Genomic DNA, 20,962 nt, shown 5'->3' with positions numbered 1-20,962 from the left:
CTAGGCTATAGATAAGACCTTCAAGGTTTTGTGGTAGACAAACGCTCCAAGTTGAGTTTAGCTGTCATTATTATTGCTATTATGATTTCACTGTAAATATCAAAAACCTATGTGCACGTTTGTAAAACAAACAATTAAAGAAGTTTAAAAGCTTTTTAAAATTATTAGTAGACAAGCGAATGCTGCTATTTGCAGTTTGACATGAGCACCTGTTGAACCAGCTAGGCTAGTGAAACAAAGTTGGTTGAATGCAACCCCATCACCTGCTGTACCAATCAGCCTACTGATACAATATGAGTAGTGTGACAGTGGCACCTGCTGGACCAATCAGCCTGGTGATACAATATGAGTAGTGTGACAGTGGCACCTGCTGGACCAATCAGCCTGGTGATACAATATGAGTAGCATGACAGTGGCACCTGCTGGACCAATCAGAGTAGTGATACAAGATGAGCTGAGTGACATAGTTATTTGTGGTTTAGTATATAACTGCTTTATATAAAATCTCTGAAGTACCAACTCACTGAGACACTGCTAGAACTACTGGTGTACTAAACTGAAGTGCCAGCCAATGCCTTACTACACTCCTGTCTGACCTAATATCTTCAAAGCAAACGGTTCATAACAGTTCATAACAGTCTCCAAGGGCATTTCACAATCGTACGCAATCTCAAACTCCTTCAACTGTGTAATCAATGCATTTAACAAAAGCTCTGTCAATGGTTGGCATGCTCTATGATTTGAAACCCTTTTCTAAAAAGCTAAATGAGAGCTTCAATAGAAAATACAAAACATTTGATATCGGTTGAACACGGAGTGCGTGAAGAGATATCGAGTATAGAGTTAATAACTGTGTGAACTGAAAGTATTGAAGGGCTTTGAACCCGAGACTCAACAGGATGCAAGTGAGCAGTGCAGTGAGTTGAAGTGTCTGTCTAGTATAGCGTATCACAGCTTCGCTATGAATATCAGTGACAAAGAGTTTGCGAGCATGTTCGCAAAGACGCTGGAAAGTACTCGGGTGCTGCGACAGACTGCGCGTATTCCGGAAGAGACCGGAGAAGAAGGAGATACAAGTTATGTATTTATATTAAACAGGAAGTCGGGAGGCATTCGAGCTCATTTCCTTTCTCTGCATCCGTACAAGGGGTATATTCTGCCTCACATACAGCATGTGACGTGGCCCAAACTCAAAGGATGGTAAGCTGCCTATCAGCTGTACTTCTAATGTGATTCTACCTTTGACCTAGTTTGGCATTATATAAAGAGTAAAGGCTTTCAATCTCAACATATACAGCTGTTACAGTAGCTGCAGCGTTTCAGCTATAAAATCTCTACATAACTTCCGTATAGGCCTTTTTATGAAAATAGACTTTCGCTTCTCTCATTGTTGTAAAATATCTAAAACACAGCCATTGACTGGCAGCAATGTTTTCAGTTTTCTATTCTAGTAGTAGATTATAGCATTTATAGAACAAACTATACAAAAGTTTGTAATTCATAAACAAACTAACTGTTGACTAACTGTTAACTAAATATTAACTAACTTAACTAACTGTTAACTAAATGTTAACAAAAGGTTAACTAACAGTTGAAGCAGTATTCTTTATCAGGTTACTCTGCTTTCTTTTCTTATACTAAAAACTAGCCATCTTTAAAATGAATCCATATTCATATTAGTGTACCAATCAGAGTAGCACCCCGGGTCCTGCTTGATCTGGCGAATATCTTCAAGTGTTCCAGTGTGTCAGCCATCCTTAGTCAGGTTAGTGGGAGGCGTGCTAGAAGGAATTGCTGAGGAACCTTCTGTTATCTTGGCTGGTCACAAGCCACCAGTGCATAACAAGTTAATAAATGAATACAAGTTGCTCTAAATATGATAAACAAACCAGGCAGATATGTTAAGTATAATGTTTTTTGTAGCGTTTTTATTAATAAAGTTGACAGCTGTTTAACATGGCTGCTAGACATCTTTTACCAGATATTATTGATGTTATGTAAATTAATGGAACATTGCTAGAAGGGATGGTATTAAATAAAACTAAATAGAGTATATATCAAGTTGTAGACTAAATACAAACAAAAGCTCATGTCTACTGCTTTAATATCCTTGGAATAATTATTGAAAATTATTTGCATTTTGCATCATGACACAATAACAGCAAATACAGCGAGAGGACAACTTCTGAGACAATGGTGTTGGTTTGTATAATAGGGCCTATTGTAAAATGGAGGTTTAATAGAATGTTTATATTGGGAATGAAATTATTTTACTATCAATATTATTTATTTCATAGTATTCTGGTCTGCAGCAGAAACTAGAGTTGTTACAATGTAATGAGAACATTATGCAGCTATTTAGGCAGATCCTAATATGTAGCTTATAATAATCTGCCTCAAGGTAAGAGCTTTTAGTCTGCAACCAGTAGGTCAAGGTTGAAGTCTCATAAAAGTAACAAAAAGCTTCTAGTTTTATAACCATTTAACTTTATTAGTAGCCATGAGTTGTCTTATCTACACCATTTTTATCAAATTAGCAAGCTGCTTTTTATCAGATATTGATAGTAGATATTAAACATGCTGATTGTTTTACCATGTATTTTCAGGATGGACTTCAGGGCTGTCGTGTATAAAAATGTATTGTACATAATGGGTGGAAAAGAGAGGGAAACAGGAAAGTATACAGCGAGGATGATGAAGTATGATCCAACAGAGGATAAGTGGAGTAATCTTTCCTTTATGAAAAGACAAAAAGCTTTCTTTACCATCAATATTCTGGATCGGCGCATCATAATTACTGGTGAGATGGACAGCTCTTTGAAGAGGCTATAGATTACCTTTTTTACTCACAAAATCAGTTGTAAGGGTGATTTTAGTAGCTTCAACTCAAATGATTTCAACACACTTGAAACAGATATCAATCTCTATTATTCTAAGTTTTCATTAAAAATAACAGTCAAAATTATTTTAAAGGTATTTTCTGCTCAAAAAAGCAGCTGTAAAGGTGTTTTTAGAGACACAAAATCATTGGAAAATACGAGGTGAAGGTAGAATGGAAGTTTGGTTCTTATACATATAGTACTGTATAAAATAATACTTTTAATACCATGCTGTATGTTTATGACCTGCAGAGCAATTTTATTAATTTATTGAGAACGTATTTTATAGTTAAACCCTGGCATAAGAGGCTAAACTTTTCCATGTTTACCTCATACATCGAAACTGTCAGATGCTGAGGCAGACATTCCTATCAGAATACAATGGGCTGTCTTTAACTCATACTACGTCTAAAAAAATAATGATAAGTACAGTGGAATCTCAATTCTCGAACACTTTGGTTCTCGACCAATTCGGTTTTTGAGCAAAAACTTTGAGATTTGTTTGTCTCGGATCTCGAACATAAATTCGGTTCTCGACCAAACCGGAGCATACGCATTAGAATTAAACGTTTGGAAAAGCTCCGGAAACAGCATGGGAACTTGCTTATCTCTTTATTCGTTAACAAAGGGATAAGCAAGTTACACTTCATAAGTTCTTGACAAAAAGGAAGGAACCATTTGGGACGACGGCCCTCTACCGAAAAGATTTGCTAAGGAGACAACTCTTTCAGTCGAGTTACCTTAAATAGTTTTGGAGGCGGATTCTCCTTCAAAGATGTGAAGTGAACATGCCATTGCTGTTTATATTTTCTTTTTCACACAATTGCTGACGTAACTGATCTGTTGTATTTTTTGCTGTGTCATTATTAGTTTCTGCAATTTTTGGTATTGTATCTTAACCTAGAATGTTTTCGATGTTTTAAGAGCAAAACATACCAAATGTTTACTTTTTGCTCTCTGTTTTCATCATAGATAGAAAATCTTTTATTAAAGATAAACACGATCTATATCTACCCGTTTTTATTTATAGTATGAAATATACAGTGCAGTTTATGGTGTAAAATGATAAAAAAATACTTTACCGAAGTTACTATCTTGGCTTGAAACGGATTAAATTTTACATACATTAATTTTAATGGAAATACTTGTTTCGGATTTCGAACAACTGGAATGGATTATGTTCGAGAACTGAGGTTCCACTGTACTTTAAACAGGTAAAGATGAACGTACCAAAGTTTGTTGTAGTTTTTATTAGAAGGTATCAATATATTTCTATCATTAGAGATTGCTTTTGACGCCTGAGGTGATCTGATGGACAAGATGTTTCAAAACTAAAATCAACTAGACTTGCTCGAGATTAAAGTATTCAGAATAAAAATACCAGCAAAATGACGTCACTAGTCTATCATTGTAATGGTTGATATCGGTTGCAAGTTACTGCAATATGCATCACTATTATGTCTGCCTCCTTGCAACTATAGACATCATAATTGCACTTTTGTTTGGTCTGAGCATTTTAACCGTGATCAATTTTAATCTTGAGACATCTTGGCAATCAGACCACCTCAAACATTAAAAACAACCACACATGATAAAAAACTACTGACACTTTCTGATAAAATCATTTAAAATTTTCTGTGAGTTCATCAACTACCAGAATCGTGCTCTGAGTGGGAGATATTACTTTACTTTTTGAATTTCTTTACTGGCTATGTTGTAGTCGTTGGGTACTGCTATATCTAAATGTATTATAGTAACTCTCTTGTTCTCCTTTTCTGCCACTACAATATCTGGCTGGTTTGCCAAGACAGCTTGTCGATCTGGTTGTGGAAGTCCCAGAGAAGCTTAGCACTGTAATTTTCATTGACCTTCTCTGGTGCTTCCCACCTCTAGAGGCCGATGATTATGGCCTAAAAATATGGTTTATTGAGGCCAGAGTCGTCGCATAGACTTCTGTACACTGCAGCTGTGACATAGTGATTCTGCTCAGTGTATGCATGTCCGGCAAGCTGCTTGCATCCACTGATGATGTGTTAGATGGTATCTGGTACATCCTTACACAGTCTGCATCTAAGATTATTTTTTCTGTAGTTTGATAGATCTTTCTTCTAGTAGATAGAAACTAGATTCTTCTTACCTTTGCTCAGCCACATGATGGAGGCTGCCAACCTCAGATACTTGTCAGTGAGAGACATAAATATATATATATTATGGTAACAGCTGAAGAAAGGCTCTCTTGAGTGTCAGCTATTTATGAAGGCATGAGTCCGTGACTCTCATTGAAATATATATTACTAGAAAATCCCCTGTCATACAGCCCACGACCAAAGTGATAATGGAAAAAGAAAGGGTACTGCCGGTTGAGAAATGCAATATTAGCAGTCAAATGGCAGTGTAGTGCAGTAGGAGAACTAAAAATAATAACAGAAACATTGCATTGTCACTATATACTTCGATCTTGTAAATTCGAATGATTATTCTTATAACTAAATATTATAATAATCTCATAAAATCGAATAATTATTCTTACAATTAAATATTGCAATAATCTTATAAGAATCGTTAGAAAAGTATAATTGTCATTTCCTTTACTTCACTGCTTTGGTTATTAGTTGGAATACCAAAGTAATCATTATAAGTGTCCAAAATATCAGAGTCCGGTAGAATCGGCAAAAAAGAAACGATTACTTTTCAGTACTTCTACGTTAATTACAGAAACCTTCGTCAATTGGACAATGTCATAGATTGGTGAAATGTGTACGATTCTTACAATTAAATATTGTAATAATCTTATAAGAATCGTTAGAAAAATATCATCGTCATTTCCTTTACTTTCACTGCTTTGGACATCAGTTGGAATACTAAATTACTCATTATAAGTGTACAAAATGTCAGAGTCCGGTAGAATCGGCAAAAAAAGAAACGATTACTTTTCAGTACTTCTACATTAATTACAGAAACCTTCAGCAATTGGACAATGTCATAGACTGGTGAAATGTGCATGTTTTTCTCGTGAAATGCGGACGACTTAATAGTTCTACTCTCTGTCACACAGCCTTATCGGCGTTTCGTTTGCCGGTCCTAATTTTGATTAAAAAATGCTTGTCAAATTTTTAATTGTATTTTAGGCCAAATTAATCTGTCTATTTATGTATAATTCTATCAGATGAGTTAGTTTTAGGATTTTGCGGAAACTTTTCAAAGACATGGTAACATATTTAAATATGTTTATATGTGTTTTGTATCATTATTATACTTAAACGATTCTACACAAAAATGGTTAAATTTGTTGATTAGATTTAAGTACAAGGGTTTGGTATTTGCCGTTGACGGATAATTTTTCAGGAGTTTTGTGCGCATATGCATTTATTATAAATCTCCCAAACAATCGCTTCGCTCGTGTTTGATAGTGGGATCATTGCAACTCAGATGATATCCTGAAAATTCATCACTTTAAAGCACTGCACATACATCTTCACTGAGTCTCTGTTTCGCTCATTAATATCAACATTCTACGGGAATGCTTATAGTCTCGGTGAAGTTCATTTGTTAGTTATACTTGCTGTCTGATAGCTACTGTTTCAGCCTGTCTAGAACTATGTACTTAGCAATGATGAATCAGAAAACTGATATTATAACCAAGTACAGTGCAACCTCGGTTCTCGAACACAATCCGTTCCAGAAGGTTGGTCGAAAACCGAGTTGTTCGAGATCCGAAACAGGTTTTCCCATTAGAATTAATATATATAAGTTTTAATCCGTTCCAACACCCTGAATGTTTACCTTTTTAGTATTTTATACATTATTTTATGCATGAAATTGCACATTAAAATGCTGACCAACACACAAAAAGCAATGTATATCTCAGAAAATGTTAAGCAAAATGGCAAAGACACAAATAACATAAATATAAATGTAACCCAGGCTAATCATACGTTCGCGTTGTCGTAATCTTCCATACGAAATATTACGCTAACATGGACATGTAAAAATAAAAAAAGGATGAAGAAAAGAATTATGAATAGGATTTTTTACTCGGCTACAGGATGTTCTTTTCTCTTAAAATATCTATCCAATGACACTTGCTTCTGCCTTCTTTTTAGCACTTTTCGGAAGTGGTTCATGATAGTGTCGTTAAAGTCATTGATGACTCTGGTGGCTGCAGCTTTATCGGGGTGATGGAGTTCGACGAAATTCTGTAACTCGGCCCATTTGTTACACACTTGTTTAATCTCGGACAATGCGACAACAGTTGGTCACGGAGAGAGCGATCTACACCCGTACGCCGCTCAGCATCCCACTCTCACGTACGCACTCATGCGTCGTACCGGCATTCGAGCTCCGATTTTTGTTCGAACTGCGAAGCAAGAATTTCTTGAATTTTTGTTCGGACTCCGATTTGTTCGAACTGCAAGTCATTTGAAAACCGAGGTTCCACTGTATACAATAATATTGATAGACAGAATAGACTGCAATACAGAGATTATCAGAATCTATAAACATAAATCTCTGTTTGTGGGTATGTGTTGTGGTTTGTCCAGCTATAGCCATCAAAATTTAGGAATGAAATATCCATTTCACGCTGGATTTCATCGCGAAACGTTTTGTTCGCCTGACAAATATCTTACCAATTAAGCTACGCGAGATTGATGGATACATTAAGCAATGTATGTCGCTATGTGGGTGAACATAGGCATACCGCGCTATGTTACATTAAAGCTTGCTCTTACGGCTCTTATTAGTAAGTTTACTAATAAGTTTACTAACTAGCTTACTCAAATTATCCATTGGCATTGTGCCAAGCTAATGGCAAGTGGCAGACAACTACATTACCTGTCACTGTTTTGTAAGCAGATTTTTAATACCCGAACAACATCGGGTATTCCGCTAGTATAGCCATATAAACGAAGACCAATGATGTATAAACTGATAACTGTATGACTGATGAATCTGGTACAAGCAGCAAAGAGCTGATAAATTGACACAAAATATTGACTTTATTAAACATAGACATATAATTTAAAAGGTGGCGAAACAAATGATGGTGAAACAACAGATGTGATAGAGAGCTATGAACCCTTGATAGATACTTGGTCCTTTGAGGGGCGACTACCAGAGCCCCGCAAGCATCACTCTTCCGTAGTTCTAAACAACAAGCTCTACATCTGTGGAGGACATGGACCCAACTCTGCATATAATTACAACATATGGTAAATACTGGTTGCTACTAGCTACTGAAAGCGGGGATGATCCTACAAATATTATACATGTAGATGGTTATTATGCAAAGATGAAACATAAAATTGAAATTCCTTTTAATTAAACAAATTCTGGTAATGATGGCGTTAAAGAACCCATTTTGCCCTAATCCATCATCTGCTACAGAATTGTTTAGTTCCTTTTTAAAGGCAGTTCTCCCCTAGTCAAGGACAGCCATTAAGTTTAAGTACATCATAAAAGTGCAGAGAGTTTGAGTTCTTCCACCTTACCGATGTCTACTCACAATTGGAAGAATATATTGTTGGTATATTGCTACAAGAGAGACATTACAGATTTGCACAATTACAATATTACTCTGTTTTGCTAACTTTGTTCAAGTCTGTACAGTTTCTATGTAAAATATGGTCATAACTAATAGCCGTATAAGCAAGATTTTCAGATCAACAGTTCATTGCATACTCAAGAGTGAATAAACTACAATCATTATATTTATGTTTTTTCTTCGTAGAGCAATGTAACAAAAAATCTATCTCAATGAAACTGAAATAAAAGTATTAGTTAGATTATAATATTAAGGCTTTGTCAACAATGTCTCTAGCATAAGATGATATGATTAGTGACAAAGATGTATGTAGTGCTAGTCATATAACTCTTATTAGATGAGGTAAAGCAGAGTTATCTGCTCATAATATGTAATTGAATCGGAATGCCTTTTCATGCATCCGCAACTACTTCTATAAGGAAATACATTTGATACATCTTTTCAGGTGACAGACAATGCGCCAATATGACTGCAAGGCTTTTGTACCAATCTGTGTTGAACTTGATACTGACCACAATTTACAGTAGCTTATTTGAAACCTTAAACAGGTTTTGACTATATTTATTTAACTTTTAATAAGAAGACTAGCTGTGCCACCCGGTGTTGCCCCGGTAATAGAAAAGTCTTTAGAGAGAAAATTAATTTGCATTTAATTATCATATAACAACATTTGCCATTCTAACTTTCAAACTACATATCATGAGAAAAGTGTTTTGTTTTATAAACAATGATAAGTAGTGAGAGTTGCTCGCTATTAGCCAGTTTAATAATGTGAGCGAACAGCTTCTCGTGACGCTATGCTATGACCTGTGTCATGCGCAAAGCAGTTAGGTATTTGCTCTCATATAATGACTTATATTGGCTAGCAAGCAATTTGATTTCTGTAGTCTAGTGGGTAAGGCGTCAGACTGGTGAACGGCAGGGTCTGAAATCGAATCTTCTTTGGTATGGAATATTTATTCCAAGATTTTAAGATCTTTAGGAAGATCTATAGCCCCAGACAATCAATCCTACATTCCTACATACGACAAACTTTGAGAAATATACATTTAGAGACGTATATGCTTAGGGAACTAAGAAGAGAGTTCAGAATGGTAGGAGAGAAGGAAACATTTCAACACCACTGGTACAATGAATGGGGTCATGTGTTCAACCGAAAAATTCAACAGACCTGTTTGTTTACAGCTGAAGGAAAGCTCTTTACTGTTGGAGGTAAATTTACTTTGTGCTACCATAACTTATACATTAATTGCTTATCTTATAAGCACAAAAGTTAGTTTTCTAGGTAGTATCGAGTATTGTTAGATGTTGTTAGCTAGTGTTAAGTAATATTTGATAGTGTTAGGTAATGTCAGGTGGTGTTAGGAGTATTAGGTAGTCCATATTACGTAGTGTTGAGTAGTATTAGGTTGTGTTCTAACTAACACTACTTAAAGGTAGTGTTAGTTAGTGTTAGGTAATGTTAGGCAATGTTAGAAAGTATTAGGTAGTGTTACATAGTGTTGGCAGTGTTAGGTAGCATTAGGCAGCTTTAGGCAGGCCTGCATTCCCTGGTTGCAAGTTGGGGCCGCAAATGTTAGGCGACTAGTTATGAACACCTGAAGGTTGGGGGGGAGGGCGGTGTAAGCCCCCAGTCTCGAAGCTCTGGATCTTTTAAGCATCAACAACCCTTAAAGTATGCATAAATGCAATCAATTGTAAGCATCAAAATCTAAAAAAATATATTGCTTATGGTTCATGATTGGCAAAACCTTTTCTTTATTCAACGAACGATATAAAACTCATGACACTGCAGATTTCTGCTAGGGACATTGACAGAACAAGAGATATTACTTCTTTATTGCAATAGCTCTTGTTCTGTCAATGTGTCCATGGCAGAAATCTTTCACAACTGGTTCTGTATCTATGTCAACATATTTATACATGTGTAGTATTAGAAAATTATTTAGACGAGCCTGCCCCATAGTGCTCCTCATCAATGTTTTGTTTTGCTTCAATGCAGAAAAAGATCTCTCACTCACTGCATTAATGGCAGGCAAAACCATTACTAGATTAGTGAGCCTCTCCACTGCATCCATAGTTGTGGTAGAGCGCAAATAGCCTTCTAAAATAGCGCTCTAATTAGCGAGCCTCTCCACTGCATCCATAGTTGTGGTAGAGCGCAAATAGCCTTCTAAAATAGCGCTCTAATTAGCGCTCTAGCGCTAATAATTAGTAGTTGGAAATTCCAAGTGAATGAGCTTAGACTGCGATTCTTAGTACACTCAGCCGCCGAAAATTACTAAAAAGATGGGGCGACTCAGCCGCCCAGCCGCTACAGGGAATACAGGCCTGGCGTTAGGAAATGTTAAGTAATACTGATACAAACACGAAGCTTGCCAAAACCTTATGTTAAAACACTTAGTCATAATCACTGATGTTCATTGTAAGGGTTTTCTTTATACTTGTTGAAATATTAGCCACTTGTTAACCTTGAAATGTTAGCGTGTTAACCTTGAAATATAGCAATTGTTGCAGATACTTGCTGTGAGTTAAAAAGTTATGCCATGTGTTAGTTAAGGTACCGGTAGAAGAGCAATATCAAGTGTATCTTCATCTATCAGCTTATACTTTATGATAATAATCAAAACTAAAAAGTTACAAAATTATTGAACAAAAAAATAAGACAGATTTACACTCATACATAAGAAATGTCTGTATGAACATAATAAACTACAGTCTCTGTACAGGTTTAGTGCAAGGACCAACTGAAGATGGAAAACTTTTGACTGATGAGTTAGACTTGGATGATCCCAATTCAGATGTTGAAGAAGAGGAAGAGAAAAAGAAACAACGTAAAACGCAGCCATTTGTACCATCATATCTGAGGATGTTAGCGGAAGACTCACAACACAAAAAGAAAGGACCAAAGAACATAACAAGAACTACCAGAAGTATAATAAATTATTACTGAATCATTTTTATTATTTTATCACAAAGTAACTTATGTAATTAACTGTAACTATCGCATGACATTGTATCACAATCTCATATAACAGGAACAAACAAACTCAGAAAGGATTGTGACATTCATAAAGTTTTAAAATGTGGCAATATGCAATTTTTAAACAAAAAACAGAACGTTTTTATCAAAAAGTAAAATTAGAATATAGTATAATTAATAAGTTAATATCATAATTTAGAATAAGTTCTGTTTAAAATTTTCTACATTTTAAACAAAAATAACTCTAATAAAACTAATAAAATTCCAAACTAATTTAGGATAGCTCTATAATATGTTAGAATATAGTATTATATATAAAATTAGACTCTATATATAATAAAATGTCCTACCAATAGGAATCGCTAAAGATATTTATCTATAAATTATGTTTGTTAGCATATCAACTAAATAACTGTTGATAGCAGAGATTGGTTTTTGATAACACGTTTTTATAATTTCCACTATGCATTCTATTTTAAACACAAATAAACATGTATATCTCTTTCTTTGTACACATTGTCAGTCTGTTGAAAGGTTGCCAAAAGTAACTTCAGGAAGAATGTAGTTTTTACTCACAATTATTTAATGATTTTATTTCGGTAAAAAGAACTAAGTTCAAGTCTATTGTGGTCTATTTGTGGTCTATTGTTGACTACTGTTGTCTATTGTTGTCTGTTGTTGTCTATTGTTGTCTATTGTGGTCTATTGTGGTCTATTGTGGTCTATTGTGGTCTATTGTGGTCTATTGTTGTCTGTTGCAGTCTATTGTTACATTGGCTAAATCTTGTTATAAAAGATTTGAATCATTGAATCTAATTCAATTTAATTTAAGGAATTTAATTGAATTATTATTTTCATACTACTACTTGCTTCATATGTTCTATCTAAATTAGATACAGTAAATACTCAGTAGATACTTATAGACTACTAAACAGATAGGCAGGCTTGGTCAAGTTACTTTTTAGCTACTGATATATACTATTATAGCAACTCTTCTGAACAATCTCTAGGGCTATGCAGCATTGATGTGGCCAACAATTACCTCAAACACAAAAACCCCTACAAGGCCATGGCTACAGAAAAAAGAATGTTGAGAGCAAGGGCAGGTGCCACGGCTCTACATGTTGGTAAGTCAAATATTATAGCAAAATATGACTGGTATTACAGTTGCATTACTATCTGCTACCAGATTGCTAGGATAAAGTATTCATGAGACGATAACTCTAAATTGTTCATGCTTCAATAATGACCTATTTATTTTCTCATGCTAACATAAATTTATAAATGACAAGAAGTACAAGCAGCTTCTTATTCATATTTTTTGTCATCAGCATCCGTATCTTCTATTTACCAAACTTCAGGCTGAGGCAAAAGATAGGTTAAATCTAACCTTTTTTCACTTGTACTATTTTTTATAAAAATACTTTTTTTTATCTCTGCCAAGCTTTCATTAATATAAATAATAAACTAGACTTCATTTTTGTAAGTTATATAAAATTTAAGATTTTGATAAAAAGAACTTTCGGAGAGGGAAGCAGTTGAAGCTTCAGCCATTGATCTTTTGAACTTAGACTTTTTGATGCTGCCATGAAGCTCTATCAATTCCTGCAGAGCTCTCTAATTCTCATACAACACATTTATTCTCTTTGTTACATTCTACTTTAGTATTAGAGTTTATAGACTTTTTTAACCCTGTGTTTGGGTGGCTGTACAGACGAGCCTACCTTGTTGATTTAGACGGGAGAGCAATTTAGGATTGGATATCTTTTCCGTCATCACATGCTGCCCTTCCTGAGAATTGAATCTATTTTTGTGCACTAGACAGCTAACATATTGCTGCTCCCTTTAGAGCCTTCAAACAATTGAATTTAATTTAGTTTTGCTGCATTTAAATTTTACTAAAGACAACAGGTCCTATAGCTTATATACATATTGGAAGTTCCTCAGCTAAGTTTTTATTCAACGCAGTAGCTGTCTTCTCTTATTTGCTACATTTAAAAATTATTGAATATGCTATTATAGTTTTTATGAACTGAATATCATTTTTGTAAGCATTCACACTTATTAGTATTGATGACGTCAGTTGTGAGGTACTATGATAACAATAAGATTTCTCTGTTTAAAATAAGTGAAAATGATTATTTTAGACTGCCCTACCTATTAGTTACAAAAACCCAATCTAAAGACTAAATTTTTATAAAACTTTGAATGGTAAAATCATAATGAACAGTTTTTACTGAAACTAAGTGAAGGACTAATATGAGATACACACAGCAAGTCTGTTAAACAAACCAGTTTATGCAGAACAGCAAGAAGTCAGTTAAGATGATTCTCCTACCATAAAGTGTTTGAGGGCATATTTCGAGTAACTGTATAAAGATTCATCACCATTATACATATTAGAAATGGTAGCAATATACATGTATTATTTAAACTTTTATCCACACATTTTATGAGCTAAACATACTTTAAACAATTATTCTGTAATTTATTTTTTTGGCTAAAGAATAAGATTTGCTGCAATAATATTCAGTCCGTATTTGGTTTTGCTATATAATTCTCTTCTTTTTAAAAGTTTCTGTAAAAGTTAGAGTTTATATTCGTAGAGCAATTTGTACAAATACATAGATATAAATATGCTTTATAGACGCATCTAATGAAAGTGTATACATGTAATTGAAAGCTAACTGAAAAATGTCATATGATCACAGCTTGTTTTTTCAATAATATTGAAAAAACGAGCTGTGATCAGTTTAGTCCGGTAAATAGTTTAGTCCGGTTTAGTCCGGTAAATAGATATATTATATCTATTTACCGGATTAAACTTCAATTTTTACTCAAAATGTTAACATGATCGAGCCTTAGGTCCTCTTAAAAATAGTTTAGCAGTTGATAATTCCTGAACTAAATGCATTTGAGGAGATGCATGTAGATTAACACTCTCTCTTCCAGGTAGAAGGGTGTATGTGTTTGGAGGCTACCAACTAGAAGATGAGCGCCTCTATGTACCGAGAGTAGAATATTACCATGTTAAGAAGAAACGCTGGTTCACTGCCTTTGACTTGAGCACATTTGACAATGAGTCATTCAGGGAAGTAGATGTGCACTTGCTTCAGCTGCCAAATGCCAACCCTAACTTTCGTGTGATGACTACAGCGTACAAGTACCCACTCTGGTAAAACTGAAGCTTTACTGATTTTGCTATACAATATAATTTATTAAAATATAATATTGTTAAACCAATTAATCAGTTCTTGATTCATAACATCAGAGCTAAAACATATTAATAATAGTTTAATCATACATAGCAATAAGAAGGAGCTCTTAGACAACCCGCCTAATGCAGTTTATCGGTGTGTCCACCTGTTAAGCTTGTCACACAAGTATCAATGTGTCAAACATGCCATATACAGTAGGTACATACCTGTTACATTGTCCTTGAGCTGGATGCACTTTATTCTAAAGCAACTCCTCTAGCCATAAAGTAATGCACAACATCACACAAAGCATTGTGTGATACAAAAAAGTAAAACACTGTATACATGAGTAGACAACTCAGAATATCTCAACAGACTAAACATAAAAATGCCTTTGTACGATACTCACACAGCTCAAATGTTTATTCAAAACAAAAAGAACGACCAAGTGATCATAAATTAGAAAACACATCTCTAGATTTAACCTATTTTGGCCAGACTATGCTAGCCCTAACATATATCTAAAAAATACCAATCGCTCGCAGGACAGCGGTTTCACGAGAATGTTTGCTATAGTTCTTACAAAACAGGAATATTTCATAACAATGGTATCTTTTATGATTGCCTCTTATAGATAATGGTATTTCACTTCAGTGTGTTTGGTATGTTTACTTGTTTTACCATTGCTTGCTATCACGAGAGCAGATTGGTTGTGGCAATCCATGATCAAACTCTGATATCCACCAATAGCTGATGCAACAATACACACTCCACCACGTCATCAAGTAAAGCAATGCATTCAGACTCAGCAGTCAGTGAGTTTATGATCATCTGACGCTTATTACCCCAGCTGACTGGTCCATCAGTCTGTATGAACGCAGTTCCAGATTTTGAGTGGCGACCACCATCACTGGTGTAATCAGCATATGTGTATTCATACAAAGGCTTGCCTTGTTTCTGATAAACAATACCCAAATCCTTGGAAAGACCCTTCGTGAAGCACCCTCTTGATGACTGTTAAGTGCGTCTGAGATGGGCACAAATTAAACTTTGAAAAACCTCCCACCGTCTCTGAAATATTAGGTTTAATAGACACTGCAAAATATAGGAGGACTAGCTGAATGCCTAACGCTGCACAGGTAAAAAAAACAATTACCTCATGAATTTGAGTAACTTAAGCTAGTAACTTAAAGTGAAACTGAACCAGTGGTTTTAAGATTGTTTTATATGATTGGTAATACATGATACTATGTTAATTGAACAAGAAAACACAATTTTAGCAGATATTTTTACTAGTTTAGCAAGTTCAAAGTTGAAAATATATTTTGGTCCATTCACCTCAGACCATCACTGATTCTCAATGCAGCTGTTTCCGGTAACAGTTTTTTTACCTATTCCTTAGTAAAATAACGTCCAACGCATTTGATATATTTTTAGTCACAATCAGTTGATTACAATGGGTAGATGCTTCTTTGCTAGTTACGAATCTGACACTACAAGTCGTGGCATAACCCTTTTTAGAGTTATTGTGTCTCAGTCGCCAAATTTAGCAAAGTTATGACTTTCCAAGGCAAAGCATGCCAATTTAACTTTTCGAAGACTACCTGCTAGTGCGGTCGTGTGCATTAGGCACTTCCATGAGAGCCAGCTTTATTCGGAGCATTTTGGGACAACTACAAGATTAAGGGTGAAAGAGGGAAAAGTTCTATCCCTAATGGCGTTGTACCATACAACAAGATTGCATCATCAAGCAGGAAAACTTCAACTGTAAGTAATTAATAAACAATTTTAAATGAATATTAATAACAAATATAGTTATTTTATAATATAAGTTAATAAATATAATAATTAGAAAGATGTACTACTGCACATGAGTACAAAGCAACGATTTGATATGACTGGGTGACACTTGAATTAACTTGGCTAGCTGAGTAAAAGTTAGTCAGAGAATTTGAAGTTTCTGTTTGGTTTGAATTGTCAGGAATGCCTTAATTGTTCATAAAATATATGACTAATATAATCATAAAACTTGGATTGCATTATTATTTTTATATTCATGCTATCATTACTAATATAGGATTTACGGATCACTTAAAGTGATTAGCCTACATCATTATATTTTTAGCATTTGTGCTGTTTTGTATTTGTAATATAATATTTTATATATTACTTACAATGCCTTTGGTTTGTGACATAGTAAGATGTAGTCATTTATTGCATAGTACTAAACAGAGATTGCACAAATGTTAAATATTCTGCAGCTGGTTGACATTTGAATAAACAAAAACTTTGCAGATTTATAATATACTGAAAAATAACAACGAATAGTTTGATATGTTTACAGAGAAATGGAAAGAAAGGTGAAATGGTTGATTCAAAGAAGTGCAGGGCACAAAGTTCTTTGTGATACGTTAGGGCCAGCGAGACTGCTAATCACATTGCGTCTGTTGAACCATGGTCAACACACTGGTGCTTTAGAAAACCTCCACAGCTTCATATCAAGTTATGCACCAAAACGAATAGACTTTGGTACCCAGGATATTTTACGAGAATCAAACTAGCAGTAATAGATCACAACACGAATGTGGGAAGAAAAGTTCTGACTGGCAAGCTGTATCTACAATAAAATTATGCATGAATCATACTACTCTTCAGCAGGGATACAACTTTTACAGCTTGTACAACATTAAAGTTAAATTTATGCAGAAATTGGAATAACACAATTGATAAGTGGCTTTAAATTTTAATTATTATAAAATTATTTATAAAAGATAGCGATGGGGAACTGAAGATGACAGTCTATTACTCTAAAGGAGCTCAAGGCTTTTGCACAAGAAATGTATATGCTGGAGAGACATTCGCATTTCGAAGAGAGCTTTTAAAGATTATTTGTAAGAAATCTATTGGATCAACTCCAAAAGTACCTGCAGTAAGTCATACCTAAACTGCAATATAATAAAAGCACATTTTTGCACCAAGATGAAGGTTCAATTATTCACTGTCACACAGTCTGAGGAATAATGCGTGTACATACAGTCAACACGCAGTCTTAAATTACCGTAACACTGTACTGCGCGACATTCTGAAATTAGTATGATGATGGTGTGCCACACAAAAAATTTCAACCAGTTTGTTATACTTTTAATTGCTCTACATGTAGATAATAGTTATATTGTGAATAAATATAAATATATGAGTTGCAGGACAGAGCAGCTCCACTTTCAAAAAATTTAGAGAAAACTGATGTGACAAATTTTTAATTACCCATATTTAAGGCGCTTGTGACATTTATAGTAATGTACCTGTAGCTAGATTTAACGTTTTATTCTAGCAATCATGAGCAAATACAAAATAAAATATATGCCAATAGAGGCGTGTAGGACTAGACTTCTATGGCAATAGCTTATGTGAATAGAAAAAATAGAGACAAGCTGTTTCACTATATGCATTATTTTTGGAAAGTCTGGGTACATCTTTTTTCTGAGCATTTTTACCGCGAATAATTTTTGTCGATTTTAATCTTCAAATATCTTGACAGTGAGATCACTTAAAACAACAAACAAAATTTCAAATGATAGGAAAAGATCGATGCCTTCTGTTAAAACAAACTACAACTTGATGCAATCACATCGTCAAGTTTTTTAATGTTTTACAAGTCATACTCAGTGGTGAAGATCAAGTGAAATTAAGACTGAGTTTTGCCCTATTCATAGCCAGCAAGCATGTATAAAACTCCATCCCTGTCTACACAACGCCTTGCATGATGTCTAACTTGGAGCTTCATATCGTTTCATGAGTTTGCTACAATCCTATTACCAAAATCAAGAAGGTGTTGAGAACAGAACAAAGGTAAAGTTTGGCTTTGAGTAGGCTTGCCAGCACAGCAAATTGAAAACTAAATGTGTAATATGGAGTTGCAGCGTCGTAGAGATCGTCTCGTAAGGTTTGATTGGATACATAGATAAATACCCTTTGATCTGATGAATAATTGATAATATCATTTTAAATGTGTCATGTTTGGAGCCTGTTGAACTATAGGTACATTGTATATTCAAAGGGGTTGACAATTAATAGCGTGAGTACAGACTTTGTGTGCTGCAGTCTGGTTGTTGTTGGCTATTTCACTAGCAGTACTTTATATATTATTGTGTTGAGGTGTGACACATACTACCTATTATACCCTAATATTATTGGAGTTATGCCAAAACCACCTAGGGAGTTGTTCTTTTTGATTGCCCTTGGTGCAATAGGATGTTGACAGGCTGTCTACTAGGCATCTTAATAGCTGATTATGTAATGCTTCACATATGCAAATGTTGCAAAATTGAAAGGTTGAGCTGTTTTCGTGTTTAATGCAGGTAAAAGGGGTAAAGTTTGCATGTGCAAGTCTTGCAATAGTCAAATCTATGTATACTGTATATATGTTATATCAGTGCTTGTCATTTGTCTGTTGGTCTGCCTGTCGAGTGTCCAGTTATAGTGATAAGGTTTTAGCAAAGTGAAATGTTCTTTGCACTGAATTTGAACTCGGAACCTAAAGTCTGCAGACAGACATGCTAAACTATATTATTATTTTTCCATATGAATAATTGTTCACATATTCAACACTTTGCTTAAATACTCACGGTTGAAGCGCTTGGAAAAATACTTTTGGTTATTAACTAGCATGCTTGATCATTACACGCACCGTAACGATTATTAAGCTGCCTTCATATGCTGCTTACATAGTCGTAAATAATTAGACTAGTTAAGTTATCATGTTACCAGGTAAGTTTCCAAATTCACTGGTAGTTATTTTATAACCCGTGCAACGCTAAGCGTTCATCTAGCTTGCTTAATGAAAACAAAACAAAAACTCATTTAATGGGAAACTTTGGTAACTTTTCAGATGTTGTTAGTGCAATATGCCAATTCCTCTGCAATGCATGTCTAAAAATTAGGCAGAACTCAATAATAACTGTGTTTGTGATTCAATTTACTTTTATGACGTTTGATTTACTTCTGTTAACTAACTGTTAACTGAAGATTAACTAACTGTTAACCAACTGTTGACTAGCTGTTAACTAACTTTTAACTAACTGTTAAATAATCGTGAGCTAAATATTAACTAACTGTGAACTATAAGTTAACTAAATGTTAAATAACCGCCAACTAATGGTTCACTAACCGTTAACTAAAGGTTAACTAACTGTTAACTAAAGGTTAACTAACTGTTAACTAAATGCTAATGACTGTTAACTAAATATTATTTAAATGTTAGCTAAATGTTAACTAACAGTTGAAGCAGTATTCTCTATCAGGTTACTCTGCTTTCCTTTTTTATACTAAAACTATCCATCTTTAGAATGAATGCATATTCCTATCAGTGTATCAATCATAGTAGAACCTCGGGTCCTGCTTGACCTGATGAATATCTTCAAGTGTTACTGTATGTCAGCCATCCTCAGTCAGCTTAATGGGAAGCTTACTAGAAAGAATTGTTGAGGAACATTCTGTAATCTTGGCTGGTCACCACCCACCAGTCCATAACAAGTAAATAAAATGATACAAGCTGCTCTGAATATGATAGCAAAATAAACAGATACCTAGGTATAATGTTTTTGTAGCGCTGTTATTAATAAATTCGACAGCTGTTTAACATGGCTGCAAAGATCTAAAAATTTAGTTAATTTCAAAGATGTCTTCAACACTGACCCATTTTCAAGTGATTTTATTATACTTCATGTTCTCTACTTTTATAAATTTTGCAAGTTTTCTCGTCACTCTGTAAATATATTTAATGGCTCTTGTCTGGGTCGCGGCTGATTATGTTGGTTAGGTTTTGGTGTCCGGAGAAAGTGTCACCTCAGCTACATATATGTTAAAAAATGTGGAAAGTTAACCATCAAAAAAGGCTGTACTGCGCACACTGCTGGCTTAGAAAAGCCAACCCGTGCCATAAAATATATCGCAGTAAGGCATGAGTACTTGGGGATTTTGCAAAGCAACATCAAACATGAAACCGAAAGGCATCACAAGGTAATTACCGAATACAAGAAGCCCATTCGACAGGTCTTATGAAACCACCTTAATGTCAGGAACAAAATCCCGTCAATACTTGTTTCTGTGCATGCTGGTGACAAAGTATCCAACAGGCATAATAAAGTAGAATGGGGAAGCCATCATGGAAAGAGACATGGCAACTAGTAAGCTGCTGACTACTTTATACCTTAGGAAGAAAGATGAAGGTGGGGCTCAAAACTCAACAGTAGACAGTGAAAAAAGAAGAACAGAGTATAAAAGGATAAGCAGCCTCCATGGCTGACATAGACGCCTCAGCAGTTATTAGTTGCAGTTATTAGTTATTTCAAGTCAATGTCCC

The 20,962-nt window shown here is 34.8% G+C and overlaps 1 protein-coding gene across 1 annotated transcript; it reads left to right on the top strand.

The window, feature by feature from the left end:
- Positions 1 to 961: 961 nt before the first annotated feature.
- Positions 962 to 14,583, top strand: LOC137385409 (uncharacterized). Its single transcript, XM_068071861.1, has 7 exons — positions 962 to 1,200; positions 2,607 to 2,800; positions 7,906 to 8,089; positions 9,491 to 9,633; positions 11,151 to 11,354; positions 12,415 to 12,535; positions 14,361 to 14,583. The coding sequence occupies exons 1-7, from the start codon at positions 962 to 964 to the stop codon at positions 14,581 to 14,583; spliced, it is 1,308 nt and encodes a 435-aa protein (XP_067927962.1).
- Positions 14,584 to 20,962: the final 6,379 nt, after the last annotated feature.

This window comes from Watersipora subatra, chromosome 1, assembly GCF_963576615.1.
Source record: "Watersipora subatra chromosome 1, tzWatSuba1.1, whole genome shotgun sequence".
Taxonomy (NCBI): domain Eukaryota; kingdom Metazoa; phylum Bryozoa; class Gymnolaemata; order Cheilostomatida; family Watersiporidae; genus Watersipora; species Watersipora subatra.
This window is presented reverse-complemented; position numbering and strand designations above follow the sequence as displayed.

Coding starts and splice junctions, on each gene's coding strand:
- LOC137385409 (XM_068071861.1), top strand. CDS start 962: ATGAATATCAGTGACAAAGAGTTTGCGAGCATGTTCGCAAAGACGCTG. Junction 9,634..11,150: donor AAAGCTCTTTACTGTTGGAG/GTAAATTTACTT, acceptor GTCTCTGTACAG/GTTTAGTGCAAGGACCAACT. Junction 11,355..12,414: donor CATAACAAGAACTACCAGAA/GTATAATAAATT, acceptor AACAATCTCTAG/GGCTATGCAGCATTGATGTG.